This window comes from Pygocentrus nattereri, chromosome 15 (assembly GCF_015220715.1).
Source record: "Pygocentrus nattereri isolate fPygNat1 chromosome 15, fPygNat1.pri, whole genome shotgun sequence".
Taxonomy (NCBI): Eukaryota; Metazoa; Chordata; class Actinopteri; order Characiformes; family Serrasalmidae; genus Pygocentrus; species Pygocentrus nattereri.
In genome coordinates, this window is record NC_051225.1 from 36,565,268 (window position 1) to 36,585,484 (window position 20,217).

Here is a 20,217-nt window from a genome sequence, read left to right on the forward strand (position 1 = left end):
CCTTGACATAACATTATCACTGATTAGTTATCGCAAAATAACAACTTTTGTAATGGTAATTTGGTAATTAACTGATTATTACAAGACAACAACTTTCTGTAAATTGGTGGGGGAGAAGCTTTTATTATTTATTAGCTACATTAGTCTTGCAGCTCCAGTATAACAATAAAGAAGCACCAAATGTTTTGGCCAATTGATTACATTCAGTCTTAGGGGTGGGGGAATTGTGTAAATTAGACCTTTTACGCTTTAACCTGACCCACTTTAAGCCCTGAACATTCCAGATTCATTTCATATTAAGGCTTATTGTTCAGTAACTATAGGGACTTAGACTGCAAACTAATGGAGCTATTCTTAGGTTATAAGACTTGTGCCTGTTGGCATTCCCATGGCTTTTTAAGGGGTTAAGTCCCTAAAACTGTCGTAAGATCAGCAGGAACTGACCTAGAGGCACGGAAGACCTGCTGATGTGGCACATTACAGGTGAGCACAGCCCAGCTTCTCAGGTACATAAGCCCGATCAGTTTCAGGACATTGAAGGCAGGCAGACATGGTGAGAAAAATGCCCCCATCCTGCAAAGAAAGGGAGAGGACATGAAGAAAAGATTTACATATGCGTTTATTGGTACCCTCTTCTACTACCACTGTTACCAAGTTACAAATCATTATTAAGAAATGATTAAGCTGAGGGCCAGTGGCGTGGGCTGCGTAGCTTTGTGAGGAGTGTTGGTCAAATGAACTGGAGTGAATCAGAGGTTAGTGAGTAGGAAAACATAGAGAGGGAAGATAGAACTGTGAATTATGTTGCTTAAAACAGTGAAGAAGGTCAGTATGTGTCTAATATGTTCATATAGATTCTGTTTTAGATATAAATGAAAAAGGAGTCGTTACAATAGGAAGGATTTCATAGCTTTAGTGGTAGCTATAGCAAATGCTAGGTTTAGTAACAAATCTCCCACCTTAGTCCCAAATATAGCTGATCAAAATGTAAAAGTCTTGTTTGGTGTCTGAAGGTTACGTCTTTAATTTTGCGCTGGAGCTAATGCAGCGATGCCGATGAAGTACTGTAAAAACTGCATTTCTAAACCACCACACACTCGCCTCAAACCACGTGGCTCAGTACTCAGTAATCTCTGACAGACTTGCTTATGCAGTTTTAAACACTGTATGTCAAATTATTACCTGTAAAAAGTTATAAAAGTGCAAATAAAATTAGTGCTAATCAGCCATAGAATCTTTTACACTTGTTAGCCACATTAGCCTCATAGCTCCATTGCAAATCTAGAGAAGCAAACTTCACGTCTTGGCCGGGAAATTGAGTATATTAGATTTTTATTTTTTTTTTTGTCAAAATGCTTTTTTCCTTTCAAATTCAAGGCAACACCTACGCACCATATCATTCCCTGGTTGTAAATTAGATGGAGGACATTTTCAGCGATCTTGAATTCACCATATTCAGGCTGTAAGACAAGTGAAGACAGAACTCAGTCACTATGTGTATTATAATCACTGACTGTAAAAACTACATGCTGCAGATTCATACTGGATTAAAATCACTCCACAATTATTACAGTCAGACTGTATAACTACACACGCTGCAGATTCATACTGGATTAAAATCACTCCACAATTATTACAGTCAGATTGTAAAACTACACACACTGCAGATTCATACTGGATTAAAATCACTCCACAATTATTACAGTCAGATTGTAAAACTACACACACGGCAGATTCATACTGGATTAAAATCACTCCACATTTATTACAGTCAGACTGTAAAACTACACACGCTGCAGATTCATACTGGATTAAAATCACTCCACAATTATTACAGTCAGACTGTAAAACTACACACACTGCAGATTCATACTGGATTAAAATCACTCCACAATTATTACAGTCAGACTGTAAAACTACACACACTGCAGATTCATACTGGATTAAAATCACTCCACAATTATTACAGTCAGACTGTAAAACTACACGCTGCAGATTCATACTGGATTAAAATCGCTCCACAATTATTACAGTCAGACTGTAAAACTACACACTGCAGATTCATACTGGATTAAAATCACTCCACAATTATTACAGTCAGACTGTAAAACTACACACACTGCAGATTCATACTGGATTAAAATCACTCCACAATTATTACAGTCAGACTGTAAAACTACACGCTGCAGATTCATACTGGATTAAAATCACTCCACAATTATTACAGTCAGACTGTAAAACTACACACACTGCAGATTCATACTGGATTAAAATCACTCCACAATTATTACAGTCAGACTGTAAAACTACACGCTGCAGATTCATACTGGATTAAAATCCCTCCACAATTATTACAGTCAGACTGTAAAACTACACACGCTGCAGATTCATACTGGATTAAAATCACTCCACAATTATTACCATCAGACCGTAAAACTACACACTGCAGATTCATACTGGATTAAAATCACTCCACAATTATTACAGTCAGACTGTAAAACTACACACACTGCAGATTCACACTGGATTAAAATCACTCCACAATTATTACAGTCAGACTGTAAAACTACACGCTGCAGATTCATACTGGATTAAAATCACTCCACAATTATTACAGTCAGACTGTAAAACTACACACACTGCAGATTCATACTGGATTATAATCACTCCACAATTATTACAGTCAGACTGTAAAACTACACACACTGCAGATTCATACTTGATTAAAATCACTCCACAATTATGACAGTCAGACTGTAAAACTACACACACTGCAGATTCATACTGGATTAAAATCACTCCACAATTATTACAGTCAGACTGTAAAACTACACACACTGCAGATTCATACTGGATTAAAATCACTCCACAATTATTACAGTCAGACTGTAAAAATACACGCTGCAGATTCATACTGGATTAAAATCACTCCACATTTATTACAGTCAGACTGTAAAACTACACACACTGCAGATTCATACTGGATTAAAATCACTCCACAATTATTACAGTCAGACTGTAAAACTACACACTGCAGATTCATACTGGATTAAAATCACTCACAATTATTACAGTCAGACTGTAAAACTACACACACTGCAGATTCATACTGGATTAAAATCACTCCACAATTATTACCGTCAGACTGTAAAACTACACGCTGCAGATTCATACTGGATTAAAATCACTCCACAATTATTACAGTCAGACTGTAAAACTACACACTGCAGATTCATACTGGATTAAAATCACTCCACAATTATTACAGTCAGACTGTAAAACTACACACACTGCAGATTCATACTGGATTAAAATCGCTCCACAATTATTACCGTCAGACTGTAAAACTACACACACTGCAGATTCATACTGGATTAAAATCACTCCACATTTATTACAGTCAGACTGTAAAACTACACACACTGCAGATTTATACTGGATTAAAATCGCTCCACAATTATTACAGTCAGACTGTAAAACTACACACACTGCAGATTCATACTGGATTAAAATCACTCCACAATTATTACAGTCAGACTGTAAAACTACACGCTGCAGATTCATACTGGATTAAAATCACTCCACAATTATTACAGTCAGACTGTAAAACTACACACACTGCAGATTCATACTGGATTAAAATCACTCCACAATTATTACAGTCAGACTGTAAAACTACACGCTGCAGATTCATACTGGATTAAAATCACTCCACAATTATTACAGTCAGACTGTAAAACTACACACACTGCAGATTCATACTGGATTAAAATCACTCCACAATTATTACAGTCAGACTGTAAAACTACACGCTGCAGATTCATACTGGATTAAAATCACTCCACATTTATTACAGTCAGACTGTAAAACTACACACACTGCAGATTCATACTGGATTAAAATCGCTCCACAATTATTACAGTCAGACTGTAAAACTACACACACTGCAGATTCATACTGGATTAAAATCACTCCACAATTATTACAGTCAGACTGTAAAACTACACACACTGCAGATTCATACTGGATTAAAATCACTCCACATTTATTACAGTCAGACTGTAAAACTACACACACTGCAGATTCATACTGGATTAAAATCGCTCCACAATTATTACAGTCAGACTGTAAAACTACACACTGCAGATTCATACTGGATTAAAATCACTCCACAATTATTACAGTCAGACTGTAAAACTACACACACTGCAGATTCATACTGGATTAAAACCGCTCCACAATTATTACAGTCAGACTGTAAAACTACACACGATGCATATTCATACTGGATTAAAATCACTCCACAATTATTACCATCAGACCGTAAAACTACACACACTGCAGATTCATACTGGATTAAAATCACTCCACAATTATTACCATCAGACCGTAAAACTACACACACTGCAGATTCATACTGGATTAAAATCACTCCACAATTATTACCGTCAGACTGTAAAACTACACACACTGCAGATTCATACTGGATTAAAATCACTCCACAATTATTACAGTCAGACTGTAAAACTAAACACACTGCAGATTCATACTGGATTAAAATCGCTCCACAATTATTACCGTCAGACTGTAAAACTACACGCTGCAGATTCATACTGGATTAAAATCGCTCCACAATTATTACAGTCAGACTGTAAAACTACACACACTGCAGATTCATACTGGATTAAAATCACTCCACAATTATTACAGTCAGACTGTAAAACTACACACTGCAGATTCATACTGGATTAAAATCACTCCACAATTATTACAGTCAGACTGTAAAACTACACACACTGCAGATTGATACTGGATTAAAATCACCCCACAATTATTACAATCAGACTGCAAAATTCATACGGGATTAGATTCATATGGGATTAGAATTTCTCCCAGTAAAACTAATCCAGCTCCCATTGAAGTTGAGCCATCCCTACATTTTAATATGATGCAGTCATGCCAGTAAAAACATCTCAGAAAAAAGCTCAAAATAGAGTCATACTTACAAACTTGCTCTCCAGATCCCAGCAGCAGCAGTCGCTCAGGTATCGGACCACCAGGCCCCGAATGAAATCAATCAGTAAAATACTTGCCACAGTAAAGATCATGTCAATGATTGAAAGCTTCAGCATTTCCTGTGAATGAAATAAGCAGTAAACAAATTTAGCTACTCAAGCTAGCTTGGCTCTGTCCCGTTCGCTTTGTAACACAACCCCTCCAGAGGAGCCTTCCAAGAGCTCCTGAAGGAGGACTATTAAATCAGCTGTATGGATTTCATCCAAGAGAATTGATGCGTGCTGTCTTAGCCTACTGACAGTTTCATTAAGTAACTGTCTGGCTGTACATTTCATTCCGTGTATTCAATCCATAGTCACTTTATTGCCATTGGTGGGAAACAATTACAACAGGACAATACATTTTCATCTTTTTTTCTTGTCAGCGTTAATGCCTTATTTTCTATAGCTTTTGAGCGAAAGCGAGGACAATGGTTAGCTCAGACTTGATCTAGTGCAGGAGCTGCTAAGTGCTCGTTAGCTTGAGTGCTGGCATAAATGCTTGGTTAATGGACTATAATGATGTTGACATGAGGGTGAAACAATGTGAATATTTTGTAGTGAATTGTGCACCTTCTGTGTAGCCCTACTGTACAGACTGTATCTCTATTATCTGCTACAGATCGTCTCCTGATATTGGAATGTTTACATTGTTTTTCCTATTTTTTTAGGGCTACCTGGCAAATGTGTAGTGTACTTGGCTATCTTTGTTTTTCTAATGTGTCTTTTTGAAACAGTGACCTTAGAGTACACCTTCATTTAATATAGAATCAAATAAGGAATCTTGTCTTGGTTGATTGTCTTTAGTCATTATAGTTGGACAGGCATGAAGCATGAGTCCATAGTCCTGATCAAAATTTGCCTTTCAGTGGACAATCTCAGAATGCTGTGCAGAATACTGACCCTAATGATAATGTCTTGACCCTAATGTGTTCCCAATACTTCACTCTATGACTACACAATGTACATATTTCAGAGCTGTTACTGAATCAAATTAAAATGATAACATTTTGCACTACAATTCAATAATATACAGAAGTTACTGAATAATTTATAGCAGATTCTTAGTGTTTGCAGAACAATTTATAATAATTACTAAATAATTCACATTATGCAATCACTATCTCTTAGTAGTTACTGAATAATTTAACATGAATATTGAATAATTCAGTAGTACATTAAGAATTCATAGTAGATATTACATATTCATAGTGCTTAAGCAACTTGATCATTTATAGTGATATCGAAGTAATTCATAGTAGGTACTGAATAATTCAGAGTAGAAACAGATTAATTCCTAGTAAATACTGAATGATTCATAGTGCATACTGAATGTCTCAGAGTAGATACTGAATAACTCATAGTAGATACTAAATAATTCATAGTAGGTACTGATTGATTTACAGTAGATACTGAATTATTCACAGTAGATACTGAATAATTCATATTAGGTAATGACTAATCCATAGTAGATACTGAATAATTCCTTTTATTTGATCGCAGTTCTCTAGGAAGTGATTCATACATTTCAATTTGATTCATTTTGGAATTAAAAATGAAACTATTCAGAAATATGTATTAGTACTAATAATAGTTTCTTTGTACACACACAACTATTTACACAGTACTGGAAATATAGACCACACACACAATTTCATTTTTAATTTTGGACATAATGGCTCAGATTAAATGAATTTCGTACTGGGCTCTAAGTGCGCGAATGACTGTGTGAAACACACCTGGCCGACATACGTCTCCCAGCACTGATCCTGCTGGGTTTTGGTGTTGTACTCATATGAGGTGGACTGGTTCATTGGGGTCAGTGCTGGTGCTGGTTGTCCAGATAAGAAACCACTTTTGATGGTGATTATGGTTCGGTTGAGATCTGCGATGGTAGTAGTGAGGGTAGCATTCCTCCCCTTTGTAATCTCAGGTACAACAGTGGACAGGTTGATCTCAGCAGGCTGGGAGATGGTGGCCAGATATGATGTGGAGTCGGACAAGTTTCCTAGAGTCTGCAGAGCACAGGATGTAAATATAATGCAATAGCTGAGCATCTTATCCAATCTGGATATTCAACTTGTCAAAATTTTTTGGGACACCTGGCTTTTCAGCATGAGCATGTGTTCTTTATTGATTTGCTTGTATTTGCGATCTCGTTCTTTCGGTCATTACCCACAGCTCATGACGATAGGTGAGGGTCGGGATGTAGACCGACTGGTAAACAGAGAGCTTTGCCTTATGGCTCAGCTCCCTCTTCACCACTACAGTCCGGTACAGTGACCGCATTACTGCTGCCGCCTGTCCCAGCCTGTGGCCGATCTCATGATCCCTCTTCCCATCACTCGTGAACAAGACCCCAAGATACTTAAACTCCTCCACGTGGGGCAAGTCCTTTCCCCTTACCTGGAGTGGGTATGCCATCCTTTTCTGGGCTAAGACCATGGAGTCAGACCATGGACTCAGACGTGGAGGTGGAGATGATTCAGCCAAAAGAACAACATCATCTGCAAATAGCACAGACGTCACCCTCCGGCCTCCACACGTAATGCCCTCTTGACCCCAGCTATGCCCTGACACTCTGTCCATGAATATCATGAACAGGAGTAGAGACAGGGCACAACCCTGGCGGAGTCCAACACTAACACTGAAAGGGTCCGACTTAATGCTGAGTATACGAACACAGCTCTCACAGCTCTTGAATGGCCTGGAGTAGTAGCCCCATAACATACTAGCAAGATATCTCGGCAAACACAGTCGAACGCCTTCTCCAAGTCCACAAAATACATGTAGAGTGGGTTGGCAAACTCCCATGCATAAGCACAGACATCAGTCAGAGTTTTCCTCTTTGCGATTTTAATTTGCATCCAGGTGACCCTCTCATCCACTGGGACAAACTCCAACTGCACAGTCGCCAGCCAGGGACATGTGAGTATCCCCACACCTGCCCGGCGCCTCTCACCCTGCGCAACCCCTGAGTAGGAGAGGGACCAACCCCTATCCAGGAGTTTGGTTCCAGAGCCGACACTGTGGGTGGAGGTGAGCCCAACTATATCTACTTGGTACCTCTCAGCCTCCTGCACAAGCTGTGGCTCCTTCCCCCCCAGGTTACATTTCACGTACCAAGAGCCAGTTTCTGCCACAGGGGCCTAGGCCACCAAGGGCTCCCCTGCAATCTCCCAATGCCTATATGGCACTGCACCGCTCCCGCTTGCTGAACCTTGTGGGTGGTGGGCCCACATGGTCTCCCCACATTGCTTCTTCGGGCTGAGCCCAGCCGGGTTATATTGGCTTACCGGCCACCAGGCGCTCATCAAGGAACACTACCCCAGGCCTGGCTCCTCTCCTGGGCACGGTACACGATTGCTTGTGTCCGTTGTGCTTAGAGTTTTTGGAAATATCTAGTGAAAATCTAGTGTATATAATTTTACTTTTACTCCAGACAGTGTCAACATTTTTCCACCTTAGATGCTAATGTGGCTAAAAAACACTCAATGTCAATAGTCACCCAAACTATCTCTGTAAATACATTATCAAAAATATCAGGATTGGTACAAAATTCTGTTGCACTAGTGCAGTGCTAACCGCGTGATCCACTGTGATCGTTGTGATGTACATGTGCTGATTTGCTGTATAGCAACTTATATTTTGAGAAGAATTCAAAAAGGTCACTTACACCAGAGCTCATGCTGTTCACTTTATCCAACAGGGCGATTATCAGACTGTAGAGGTTTCCAAGGTACAACACCAGCACCCTGATGAATTCAAATAAAAACTAACTAATCAACTAACAGATCAGATTGGTTTAAACTGTCGCTTTGCGGTTTAGATGTGTAGCATCAAACCTGGCCAGCTGGAAGCGGAGGCTGGTCCTGGGGTGGTACATCTCCAGCTGAGCCACTAACTCAAAGGCAGATGGAGCGATCATGGTAATGAGGGAGACAACCACACTCACCTAATACAATACAAACACAAAGAGAACAACACATAAAAACATGACCCTTTTCATTAAAGTAATGTCATTGCTTAGAAAGAAGTAGCGTCCTTCCTACAACCTTCTCTGTGTCTATTCCTACACAGAGAAGAAAGGCAGTGCAGGTCATTTCCGTTAATATAATCAAATGAAATGCTTCCACCATAACTCTGTTAGCAGATGAACCAAGACTCTGTGGTCTCACTGTGTGAGAAATGGGACTTTGTTGAGCTGCTAGCGAGCAATAACAGGTGAAAGGTGAGGGGTGAGGCCTCTGTCACAATATTGAAGAAAAAATTGTGTATTTCAACTGAGGACCCCCAAAACAGGCAGAAATTGTTTTTACAGTTACTGTGAAAAAGAGTTTCACATGTTAGGGTGGTTTAACAGACACCCAAGTTGATTTTGAATGAATGCATATTTAACCCTCAGACTTTACAGTAACTAAAGCTACAATTTTCATTATGTGTAACTAAATTGTTGAATAATTAAAGAATTATTTGTAGTGGCTCCAGCAGAGAAAGTTTGCTATAAATGCTTTTAACGTTTTCATTTGAGAGACTGATGATATTTTATTTTGATTTGAAATTTGATGAAAAGTTGTTGTTGTGTGAACAGTTTTATTTTAGGGAAAGAAAAAAAATGTGATCTGAATGAAGATGTAATGTGTCCCGTCGTGTCTCTACATTAAGGGCTGGTGAGGCATGGACCCACCAGATGTCGCTTTGGAGCAGTGCACGACATGATCAATATTTTTTTTCTTTGTAATTAACCTTTTTGCATGTTTATTACATAGGCCAATGGTAGGGCTGCCCGATATATTCCGAATACCTTCCTGTACCTGCACCTCTGTAAATACCAGTAGCTGACCTACTCCTTCTAGAAGACTTCATCTGGACCAGTCCCCGAGTGTTCGTCTAACCAAGTGAGCAGTTAAAAAACACTCTACGCACATTCAATGCTATTCCAATAACCAGCTGTGGGGCACAGTCATGCTGGTCCCATGCTGAGAGCAGCCAATAAACAATAGTCATTTTGCAAGCATCCAAACGTGGCTTATGGCATGGGCATTGCTGTGCAGCTAGCCATTGTTCCTCATCAGTTGTGGTAGCCACTCATAATGCAAGGCAATAAAATTAGTCAAGTCAAAAACATAATAAAAGTTACATTTGGTACTCTGTCATTAGGGCAAAATTAGAAAATTAATGTTTGGGACACTCTAGACAAAGAATTTCAACATCATTCAGTCTGGAAAGGACAAAAACTGCTCCTTCAGTCCAGAGAGGTTCAAGAGAAAAACGTGGCTAACTGCAAGTGTAGCTAAAAAACACTCTTTTGCTTTCCTTGCCTTCGCTTGATATGCTATCACTTGAATTCAGTCATGGATACAACACCTCATACTCCATGAACACAAGCATCTGACCACCTGATGTTGTCCCAGAAAGCCCCACCCCCACACTCATTACCTCCTTGCCATGAGATGGCTGCTATAACATTACAGACAAACCACTGCACAACTGCACAGATATTTCAATGTATTGCTTTCTATATGACAGGACCATGTATTATTTCATGCTGCATTTGTACAATAACTGTATGATGCATATAAACACACATATGTATACTTCAGGCGAGGTCAGACCTCGTTCTTCTCCCATAGAGTTAGTTCTGCTTTCTGCTGCTCCAGCTTCTGGGATCGGTCCACTACAAAGTAGATGATGTAGATGCTGCCTGCCAGAGACAGCAGCACCAGGATGTTGGCCAGGATCCGCAGGCTGATCAAAACTGCGCTGCGTGGGAAACAAGCCAAGGAGATCAGATTCATTAACTGGCGCTGTCCAACGGTGTTATATGCTGTATTTACAGAAGTGTTTTCAACAAATTATAATGTATGGATTTCCAAAATATGCTTTAGCGCAAAAATCAGGATGTTAGATGATGTATAATCTCACAAGCCGTCATTAGGATAATTTTAACGTCATTGTGATATTAGTACTCATCTCTCAAAAATAAAGGAGGTAAATAAAGGGGGGCTACCACAGAAGAAAGTCTTTTACTGACAAAATACTGTAAAATTTAATGGCCAATATGCATTTAAAAAATGGTCAAATGCATGTAAATAAATGCTGTATTTTAACACCACACCAATTTAGAGAAATAAAATGTTAATTTACAAAAACTAATGATCATCTTTATTTCACATTTATTTGTGTTCATATTAATGCCTGTTATTATTGTTATTATGGTGGTAAAATACTGTGTCAGAATAACTAGTTGAACTAGTGAAAGACTCGAAATACAGTAAAAGGCAGAATTTCTCAGAAATTAAATGACTGAAAACATACGTTTGCCCTTAATTTACAGGTTTTGTTTGGGACTTTTTACTATTCTTTACAGATTTTGAATTTTTTACAGTGTCAGCATGACTTCAACAGAATTTCTCTGTCTTGCTTGTGCTTTGCTGACTGTGATTGTTCCACCTGTGTCCCAGCTTTCTCAGAGGTGTTGGGGTGACCAAACTGAAGCCATTGTTTGCTTTTCAGGAGTGGAGGTGATTGTATCAGTGAGTGAATGAGTGCGACGGTGTTGTTCCTGGTGTTAGGGCTCAGGCTGAGCGCTCTGATTTACTTGAGCATTCACATCCACTGCAACCGCAGCACAACAGCAAAACATCCCACCGTATTTCACGCAAATGGCCTTTTACTGCAGCGATGACTGAATCACCATCAGAGCTGTTTACACATTAAAGTGAATTAATATGTTGTGGATATGCCCACTCAGAAATGCCTGTGGAGGCATAAAGTCAAGCTCACCAAAGAGAAATACTGCACTCACTGCCTTCTCCATTTCTCTATCATTACTTATTTCTTTACTCATTTTTTCTTTCTTTTTGGTCCCAAAGTGTCCAGACAGGCTTTCTAATGAGTGATTTAGAAGTCAAACATTGCTGACACAGCTTGTACAATCTGCACAGAAAAGCACTGGTCAGTAGAATGCAACACTCTCAAGGAGCCACACATGAGCCTAAGGTTACCATGCTCTAAGCCAAGCATGGGCTAGAGAGGTATAAACCACCCCAGCATTGGGCTGAGGAGCAGCAGAATTGTGTTCTCTGGAGTGATGGAGCTCCATCCAATACCTTTGGGACGAGTTGGAGTGATCCAGAACTGACCATCCAACATCAGTACCTGACCTCACTAATGCTCAATCAGATCCTCACAGCAATGTTCCAACATCTAATCTAAAATCTGATTGGCTGAGCTGAAATCAAAAGTCTAAAAAATGTCACTTGAATATCTTACAAGCTTCAAACATTCATGTTTCAGAAGTCACGTCAAACTCAGGCTGAATCCCAAATGGCTCCGCACTCTCTAGTGTGCTACCTATGAATGTTTAGAAGTTCTAGCCTCTACAGCCAAATAGTGCATCATTAAGTGTGGATGTGTCCCAAATGACTATTTCCTAGCTGTATTTTGCATCATTAGTCTGAAGGATCAAGTATTTAATTTCCTACATAGTGCACTATGTAGGGAGCAGGGAGCCATTTGAGATTCAGCCCCAGCATGAGAAGAGGGGCATTGCTGAGTTGGTGCTAAACAAGACTAAATGAGTGGAAATCTGATGCTGTGCTCATTCTTATGACAAAAAGTCGAAACTTTCATGAAATGACTGCAGTATAAAGCAACGGGTGACCAAACGCTTTTCTCCTCTTTCAGTGGTCCATGGTTGCTTGGCAACGATACCATATTCTAAAGGTACTACGTTTCTTAACCGAATACTTGTTTATGTCAATTATTATTAATAATAAAAAAATCATTTGGCAAAAATGTGTGTATTTTATCACCTATGAACACCCTTCCTGTGATAAAATCACAGTAACACATGTGCTGTCATGGCTTATTGCTTTATCAATACCATTCATTTCTGACGAAACACTGAAGAAGCAGGTGTCTACAAATCCCCAGGCTACTAAACATTCTCTAATAAAATGCAAGAAAACATAAACTAAAACTCTCCAAAAGTGGAAAAAAGCTCTTACAGGCTGGTGTCCTTCTTTTTCTCCTGCTCTTCCACAATGGCCTCCTTAAAAACAAGAAGCAATGCCTTCAGTCTTGTTAGCTTCAGGCAAAGTGGAAGAAAATTCATTCACTCCGCAAATTAAAAGGCCAAAAGTCCAAACCTCAACATCTCTGAATGTGTTTGTGATTGTGTTTTGATGGGTAATGAACTGTTTTGACATGAAATTAAATAAATAAAGGGTGGTCCCTGATTTTTACACAGCATTGTTTGTTATAATAATAATAAAATAAACAAAATGCAAAAATTTTCTCTTTTAGTTATTCTCATTCTGTATTGTTCAGCATTATGAAACAAGCAAAAAGCACTGTACAATGTAGGTTTGCCTTGATTTCCTTCGGTTTTACTACAAATGGTTCTGAACATGCACAAAAATCCAAACATGCAGGACCCCTTTGCCTCAGTGGTCTCATACAGTGATCAGTAATAGGCCTGGATGGTGAGCTCTCCTTTGGGAAATCATCACTGATACTACAGCACATTAAACTCACGCGCTTCATAATGCTGTAATGAATTGGATCACTGAGAAATGAACACAGAGAGGCCGTGCGTGTGTCCTGTGTGTTAAGGGACACGCTCACCCTGATGTTATTAACGATGGCCGCTCCTTTGCTCTCGGCCGCCTCGGGGTTGCCGATCAGGTAGTCCCAGGCACAGAAGATCCTCCAGCAGAAAGTGTAGTTCTCATCAGACTCACTAGCTAAACTCAGCTGTGAGTTTCTCGCCATTCTGGGAAGAACCAAAAGATCACATTGCATGAATTGTTACACGTATGCTGACAAGTTTCAAATACCAGAAGGTTGATTAAAAAGGTTTATATTGTGGAAATACTAAATTTCCTTGTTAAAAATTCCATATCAAAATAATCCATTTACTTTCCATATATGGAAACTAGTTTTCAATCTGACATAATTGATACTTTTTTGATCCCACAAATGTTGAAATTCCACCTCTGCATTTAACCCATCCATGAAGTGAAACACCACATACACACTAGTGAACACACACACTAGGGGGCAGTGAGCACACTTGCCCGGAGCGGTGGGCAGCCCTATCCACGGCACCCGGGGAGCAGTTGGGGGTTAGGTGTCTTGCTCAAGGACACCTCAGTCATGGATCGAACCGGCAACCTTCTGGTTACAGGGCCAGCTCCCTAACCTCCAGCCCACGACTGCCCCCCCACCAACATTGTTGTAACATTAGAACCATGAACACATCTACATGAAATCATATGCAAAAGTCTGGTCAAATTACATGTTGTGTTGATTTTCTAAGAATTTAATTTTGGGGGGAAAAAAATCCCTGTAAAAGATTGTTGTTTACTCATTCATTGTCCATACAACTCTATGCTCCGCCCATTCAGTGTGCAGCTGTTTAACCCTGTCCCTTCACAGTGAAGTAATACAGTATTGCTACTGCGGACGATCTATAGCAGTTATTGGAGTGGAAGAGTAAAAGATACCGTACGTCATTATTTGCTACCTGCACAATTTGTTCCATACACAGTAAACGGCAGCCAATCAGAACAGTAATCACTTGCATATACAATGTCTGTCTTAAAGGCACAGTAACAAAGCCTAGCCTGTTTAATTACAGGGAATAAATAAAAAGAGATTATAAATTGCCGGTGTAGTAGAATTACGGCTGAGGAAAAAAATTACATAAAAAAATGTAAGATCATGTAAGAAGTTCAGTAGGAATGTAAGGCAGGTTTAAAACAGTTCATGCTCTATAAGTATTATGTAACTAGTCAGCATTATTTTCTTTGATGTTACTTATCATTTTGAGCAATCAAACCTCGATTAATGATTACTTTCTTAACAGAGTGATGAAACTGTAGGCAAAAACAGCCATTCCAACCAGGAAATAGGCCAGGGGCAGACGATAGCCGGCGCTGCCGATTTTACGCACGTTACCATAGTAACCGTAGAAAAGCACGGAGTACTGCAGGTAGCCCTGAGAACACAGAAAAACCTGAATCAGTGTGAGTACTGTACTTATACAATTTCATACATTCACGAAAGAGTTAAAACAAGCTAAATTAAAAAGGAAAATATAAACTCATGAAAAAAGAGAAGCCCATATCATGAAAAATCCAACCTTATTTTGGAAATATAAGTATGTGATGTAGTATGGAAACAACGTTAAGGTCGTTACCCATTTCTACAGTGTCTATATAAAACTAAGCAGCGAAAACAGCCTGTTTTAAATGCGTTGTTCTTGTGATGTCACATTTATATACATGTATATCCACCTATTCTGCTTACAGCAGTGTAGCCTCACCCATTCATGCTGAAATTGTAAAGAGTGTTTTAGCCTGGATTTGTAATTAAATAAGGCAGCCAGTTAGAACGGATTACACTTACACATATCAGGCTATATAAATAGATATTTAAAGTGGGTTATAAAAAAATATGGAAAATGTTGAATAAAACAACTAAAATAGCTTTTGTTATCTAGTTTATAGATTGCAATCTATAGTGAGACCGATATTGTGAAATAAAACTGCAGTAACTACTGAAGGAAGGGTTATGAATGAACTATGGGTTAAGCCAGCTAAGAAAGCTTTAAAGGTTAAAGTGGTTACAGAACACTGCGGATTGTTTACTTAAGTTAATAACTTAAGTAAAGTTCATAACTTAATTGGGTTTATACAGACATTCGTGATAATTACTGTAATGCTACTATGACGTTCCAGTTTGTTGTAGCTGTTGTTTTTGTTGTTAGTTGATTGCTAAGGTCTTGATAGGCCATTACTATGGTTTCAAAGCTGGTTGCTATGGTGTTGCTGTGCCACTGCTATGATGTCAGAGTTGGTTGCTAAGGTGTTGCTAGGCCGTTTCTGTGATATTCCAGGTGGTTGCTAAGGTCTTGATAGACCATTGCTATGCACCAAAGCTGGATGCTAACATGTTGCTAGGCCGTTGCTGTGGTGTCACAGATGGTTGCTAAGGTTTTGATAGGTCATTTCTCTGATATGCCAGGCTTACCTAAGGTGTTGCTAGGCCATGGCTATGGTGTCACAGTTGGTTGCTAAGGTGTTACTGGGCCATTGCTGTGGTGTCACAACTGGTTGCTAAGGTGTCACTAGCCAATTATGTATCCAAGAAGGTTGCTAAAATGTTGTTAGGCCATTGCTACAGTATCCGAGGAGGTTGCTAAGGTGTTGCTAGGCTATTGCAATAGTATCCCAGGTGGTTGCTAATGTGTTGCTAGGCCAATACTGTGGTGTCCCATGTGGTTGCTAATGTGTTGTTAGGTTGTTACTGTGGTATCTTAGGTGGTTGCTAAGGTGTTGCATTCTTTTATGATGGTGACACAAGAGGAGTGTCCAAAAACATTTGGCTACAGATTGTACACTGACTGTGGTAGAATAAGAGGTAGAGATATTATGTAAGCATTATAAATTATGAAGCATTATATAAGCATTAAAAAATCATGTCTGAACAAACAATGTATGAATGATATAAGTCGAATCAGTTAAAAAGCAATCTATTCAGGTAGTGGCTGCAAAGTTTTGTGGTTGTAGCTCAAAAAGCTGTAGGAGGCGCAGGATTATATCATAATATAATAATAACCAAATGCAAAACAGTAAATAGCCATTTTTAAGCCAACGTAATATGACATGTTCAAACTTTTGAATAGTAATGAAACAGTAATAGTCTTGCCCCAAGTGACCAGATGGTGTCCAGGTCCTGAGCGGAGGCGATCTGGTCTCTAGGGATGGTCTTACTGCGAGTGGTGCCAAATGGAGCGCCGGCCAGCAGCTGGAGGAGTGAGAAAGCATGAAGGAAGGGAGGGTGGGTGAATAGAGGGATAGAGGGAGGATGAGTGATAGAGGAGAACAGCTGATACCTGTGCAGGGAAATTGCTTTGTGTCCCTGTGTCAGGGAGAAAAATAAATCTAGCCTGTATACAGAGCCAACTTTTGATGGTGGAGTTTAAAGGCAAAACCGCTGTTTTGTATTGATGTTGTAACTTTTTCTCCCAAAAGAGCAGAAGCTCATCTACTGTAAGAAACTACAGGCATCCTCAGTAATAAATCTACAGAGTTACACATATAAAAAAAAAAATTATAATATTGTAAACTGAGGATTGAAATGTGATGTGTTGCTGCAGTTCGGCAAAAGAGGAAAGTTCTGACCATATCAATGCGTGCTGAGTTCTTAAAGGAGAATTCCACAGATTTTTCCATATATATATATATATATATATATATATATATATATATATATATATATATATATACATAATGCTACTCTATATACATACATATATAGCCTGTATACATAAAAATGTATACATACAAATAATGGGGCCCACAACTTAGTATGGCATGGGAATGACAAAATTAAGCCTTGACCACAGCTTAATAAGGCATGATCTTGTTCACACACCTTAATAAGTTGGTCATGAATTAATTATCTCGTTCCATGCCTTACTATGCCATGGCCACGCATTAGAACCTTGTTCCCACACTTTAATGTGCTGTGGCCACGCATTATTTTTATATATACCAGATATCACCAGCAGGGCTCTGTACTTACAGAAATATTTATAGTAGGTTTAGTTGGGCATAATGATTAGTTGGTGTATTATTGCTCCATTAAACAAACCCCTGAATTGTAATCCTTCCAAGTGCACCTACACGGTATGTGTTTCTGATGTTTTCCTTTGGACACCCCTGTAATCTCCTAATAGAGTTGGTGTTTGACACTGTATAGCATACTGTTACCTATAAAAATGGACTAAAGTACGTCACATAGCTAAAAACAGTAGCAGTGCCCACAATGAAGACTGAATTTTGTCCATACTTCTGTTGCTTCCATTACTTGTTAGCTGTATTAGCCTCAAAGGTACAATGCTAAAACATAAGTAAACTACTGAGCGATCTCTTGGCTGAGCGACTACTTTTGAGGTATGCTTTGAAGATGATTAGTTACAAACCTCAGGCAGAACGATGAATGCTCCGGTCATTATGGTGAGGACGATATTAATGCCGAAAAGCCATCGCAGGAAAATAAAGTAAGAGGCCACACCAGATCCAAAGTGACCTGCAAAAACAGCAAAACATACTGGCTCCCTAATGGAGGGTGGCAGTCGTGGGCTGGAGGTTAGGGATCTGGCCCTGTGACCGGAAGGTTGTCGGTTCGATCCCCAGTGCTGTCAGTCCATGATTGAGGTGTCCTAACCCCCAACTGCTCCCCGGGCGCCGTGGATAGAGCTGCCCACCGCTCCGGGCAAGCGTGCTCACTGCCCCCTAGTGTGTGTGTTCACTAGTGTGTGTGTGGTGTTTCACTTCACGGATGGGTTAAATGTGGAGGTGGAATTTCCCCGGTTGTGGGATCAAAAAAGTATCAACTTAACTAACCCTAATTTAACTTAATACATAACACACACTCAAACATCTGGCCGAATCCAGCTGTTTACCAAGATCACAGTGAGGAAATGATAACCGCTGCCCACAAATGCATTCTTCCATAGCTACTCTTGTGAGGTTGGACAAGTTACTGTTATTACTTGATTTATTTGTGTGAAAGGTCATAATTTTGAAATCGACTGAATGTAGTTTTTTTTTTATTATGCACTCAGGGATTTCTAGAGATAAATATCAGGTTCAGTTGCTTTGGTGTTGCTAAGATAACTCCTCTACACAGAAGCCTTAAAATGCAATGTCAGCTCTTTCCGTTGAACTAGACTTTTTTTCAAAAATCTTAAAAAATATAATGCATTTCATTACAATTCCATATGATTTCCATCTCTGTAAATGAGCAAGCAGGTCAATATCTATACGTATTTTCAAGTGTTTTTATAAGTGCTGTTTGTTTGTTGAGTCAGTTGTTTTCCACCCCTTCCTTCTCGCCCCTCATTGCTCACTCGCAGCTCAACACGGAGGCAAAACATTTCAAAGTGTCCTAGTTCAGTTATAGGTAAAAAATATTAGATTATATTAACTATAAAAGTGGAAAAGTCACTATGGTCTGCAGAAAGAGGCTGCTGGCATTAGTTTACATTTATAGTTTCTGTAGCATGGCTAAACGTACTCCTAGGGATGTGTATATGGCATTTTATTCATATAATGACATTATGGCAAAAACATTTTATACAGTGAGTTTGTGCACTACAGTTTCTTATTAGGTTGAATTTAATTTTTGCCAGTATTCTGTAAAAAGTTCCAAATCTCACAACAGTAGCTATGAAAAGGCACGTTTATGGGTAGAGCTTGGATGCTATTATAAAAGGTGCCATAGAATGGGAAACTGTATTTACATTGGCGTGACTGAATAGAGTTCAGTACATGGAACTGATATAAACCTGAACCTCAAACACTCTTGTCTCCTCAAATTTCCAAGGAACTGAACTGTCAACGGGCATGGCTGTTGTTCATCAAGAAGCTGAAGTCGGCTTCCTGTTCACCAGCTTTTTAATCAAATGTTCCGTTCCACCTTAAATACTACAGCTTGTACAGGTGCCAGAATGGAACTCTGGCACCATTTAAGGTGGAATGGAAAATTAGCAAAACAACCTGGCAAATAGGAAGCCAGCTTCAGCTGCCACAACTTTTACAGGATCCTGGACAGCTTTAATTCATAATTGCTAGTTCGCATGATTCAATCTAGTTTCTCAAATATTGGACAATATCAAGCAGCTTCACTCAGTGTTTGACCCTGAAAAGTCTGAAGCAACAAAGATTAAGTGACCCTTATTAGTCCCACAACAGGGAAATTTCACCTCTGCATTTAACCCATCTGTGAAGTGAAACACCACATACACTCTAGTGAGCACACACACACTAGGGGGCAGTAAGCACACCTGCCCGGAGCGGTGGGCAGCCCAATCCACAGTGCCTGGAGAGCAGTTGGGGGTTAGGTGTCTTGCTCAAGGACACCTCAGTCTTGTGCTGTCGGCTCTGGGGATCGAACCGGCAACCTTCTGGTCACGAGGCTGGATCCCTGACCTCCAGCCCACGACTGCCCTAAACGTTTACTATAAACACGAGGCACCGCTGGGATTCGAAACCAGGATCTCCTGTTTACTAGACAGGCGCTTCGACCAACTAAGCCACAGCGCCAAATGGGCTGGTTCCACCTTTTCTAGCAATACAACACCAAC

General features: G+C 39.6%; 1 protein-coding gene and 1 non-coding gene across 2 annotated transcripts in view; both read right to left on the reverse strand.

The window, feature by feature from the left end:
- LOC108428478 (transmembrane channel-like protein 3) overlaps positions 1-20,217 on the reverse strand; it is a 40,661-nt gene that overhangs the window by 12,463 nt on the left and 7,981 nt on the right. The window contains exons 5-16 of the mRNA XM_037545207.1: positions 18,052-18,158; positions 16,773-16,871; positions 14,918-15,060; positions 13,686-13,833; positions 13,067-13,110; positions 10,670-10,817; positions 8,900-9,009; positions 8,731-8,809; positions 6,794-7,069; positions 5,007-5,135; positions 1,393-1,460; positions 445-573 (exon numbers count right to left, since the gene is read on the reverse strand). Coding sequence (XP_037401104.1) covers positions 445-573; positions 1,393-1,460; positions 5,007-5,135; positions 6,794-7,069; positions 8,731-8,809; positions 8,900-9,009; positions 10,670-10,817; positions 13,067-13,110; positions 13,686-13,833; positions 14,918-15,060; positions 16,773-16,871; positions 18,052-18,158 — 1,480 coding nt within the window. The remainder of the gene's footprint in view (positions 1-444; positions 574-1,392; positions 1,461-5,006; positions 5,136-6,793; positions 7,070-8,730; positions 8,810-8,899; positions 9,010-10,669; positions 10,818-13,066; positions 13,111-13,685; positions 13,834-14,917; positions 15,061-16,772; positions 16,872-18,051; positions 18,159-20,217) is intronic.
- Positions 20,103-20,176, reverse strand: trnat-agu. The gene has a single exon. It is a non-coding gene; the product is annotated as a tRNA-Thr (tRNA).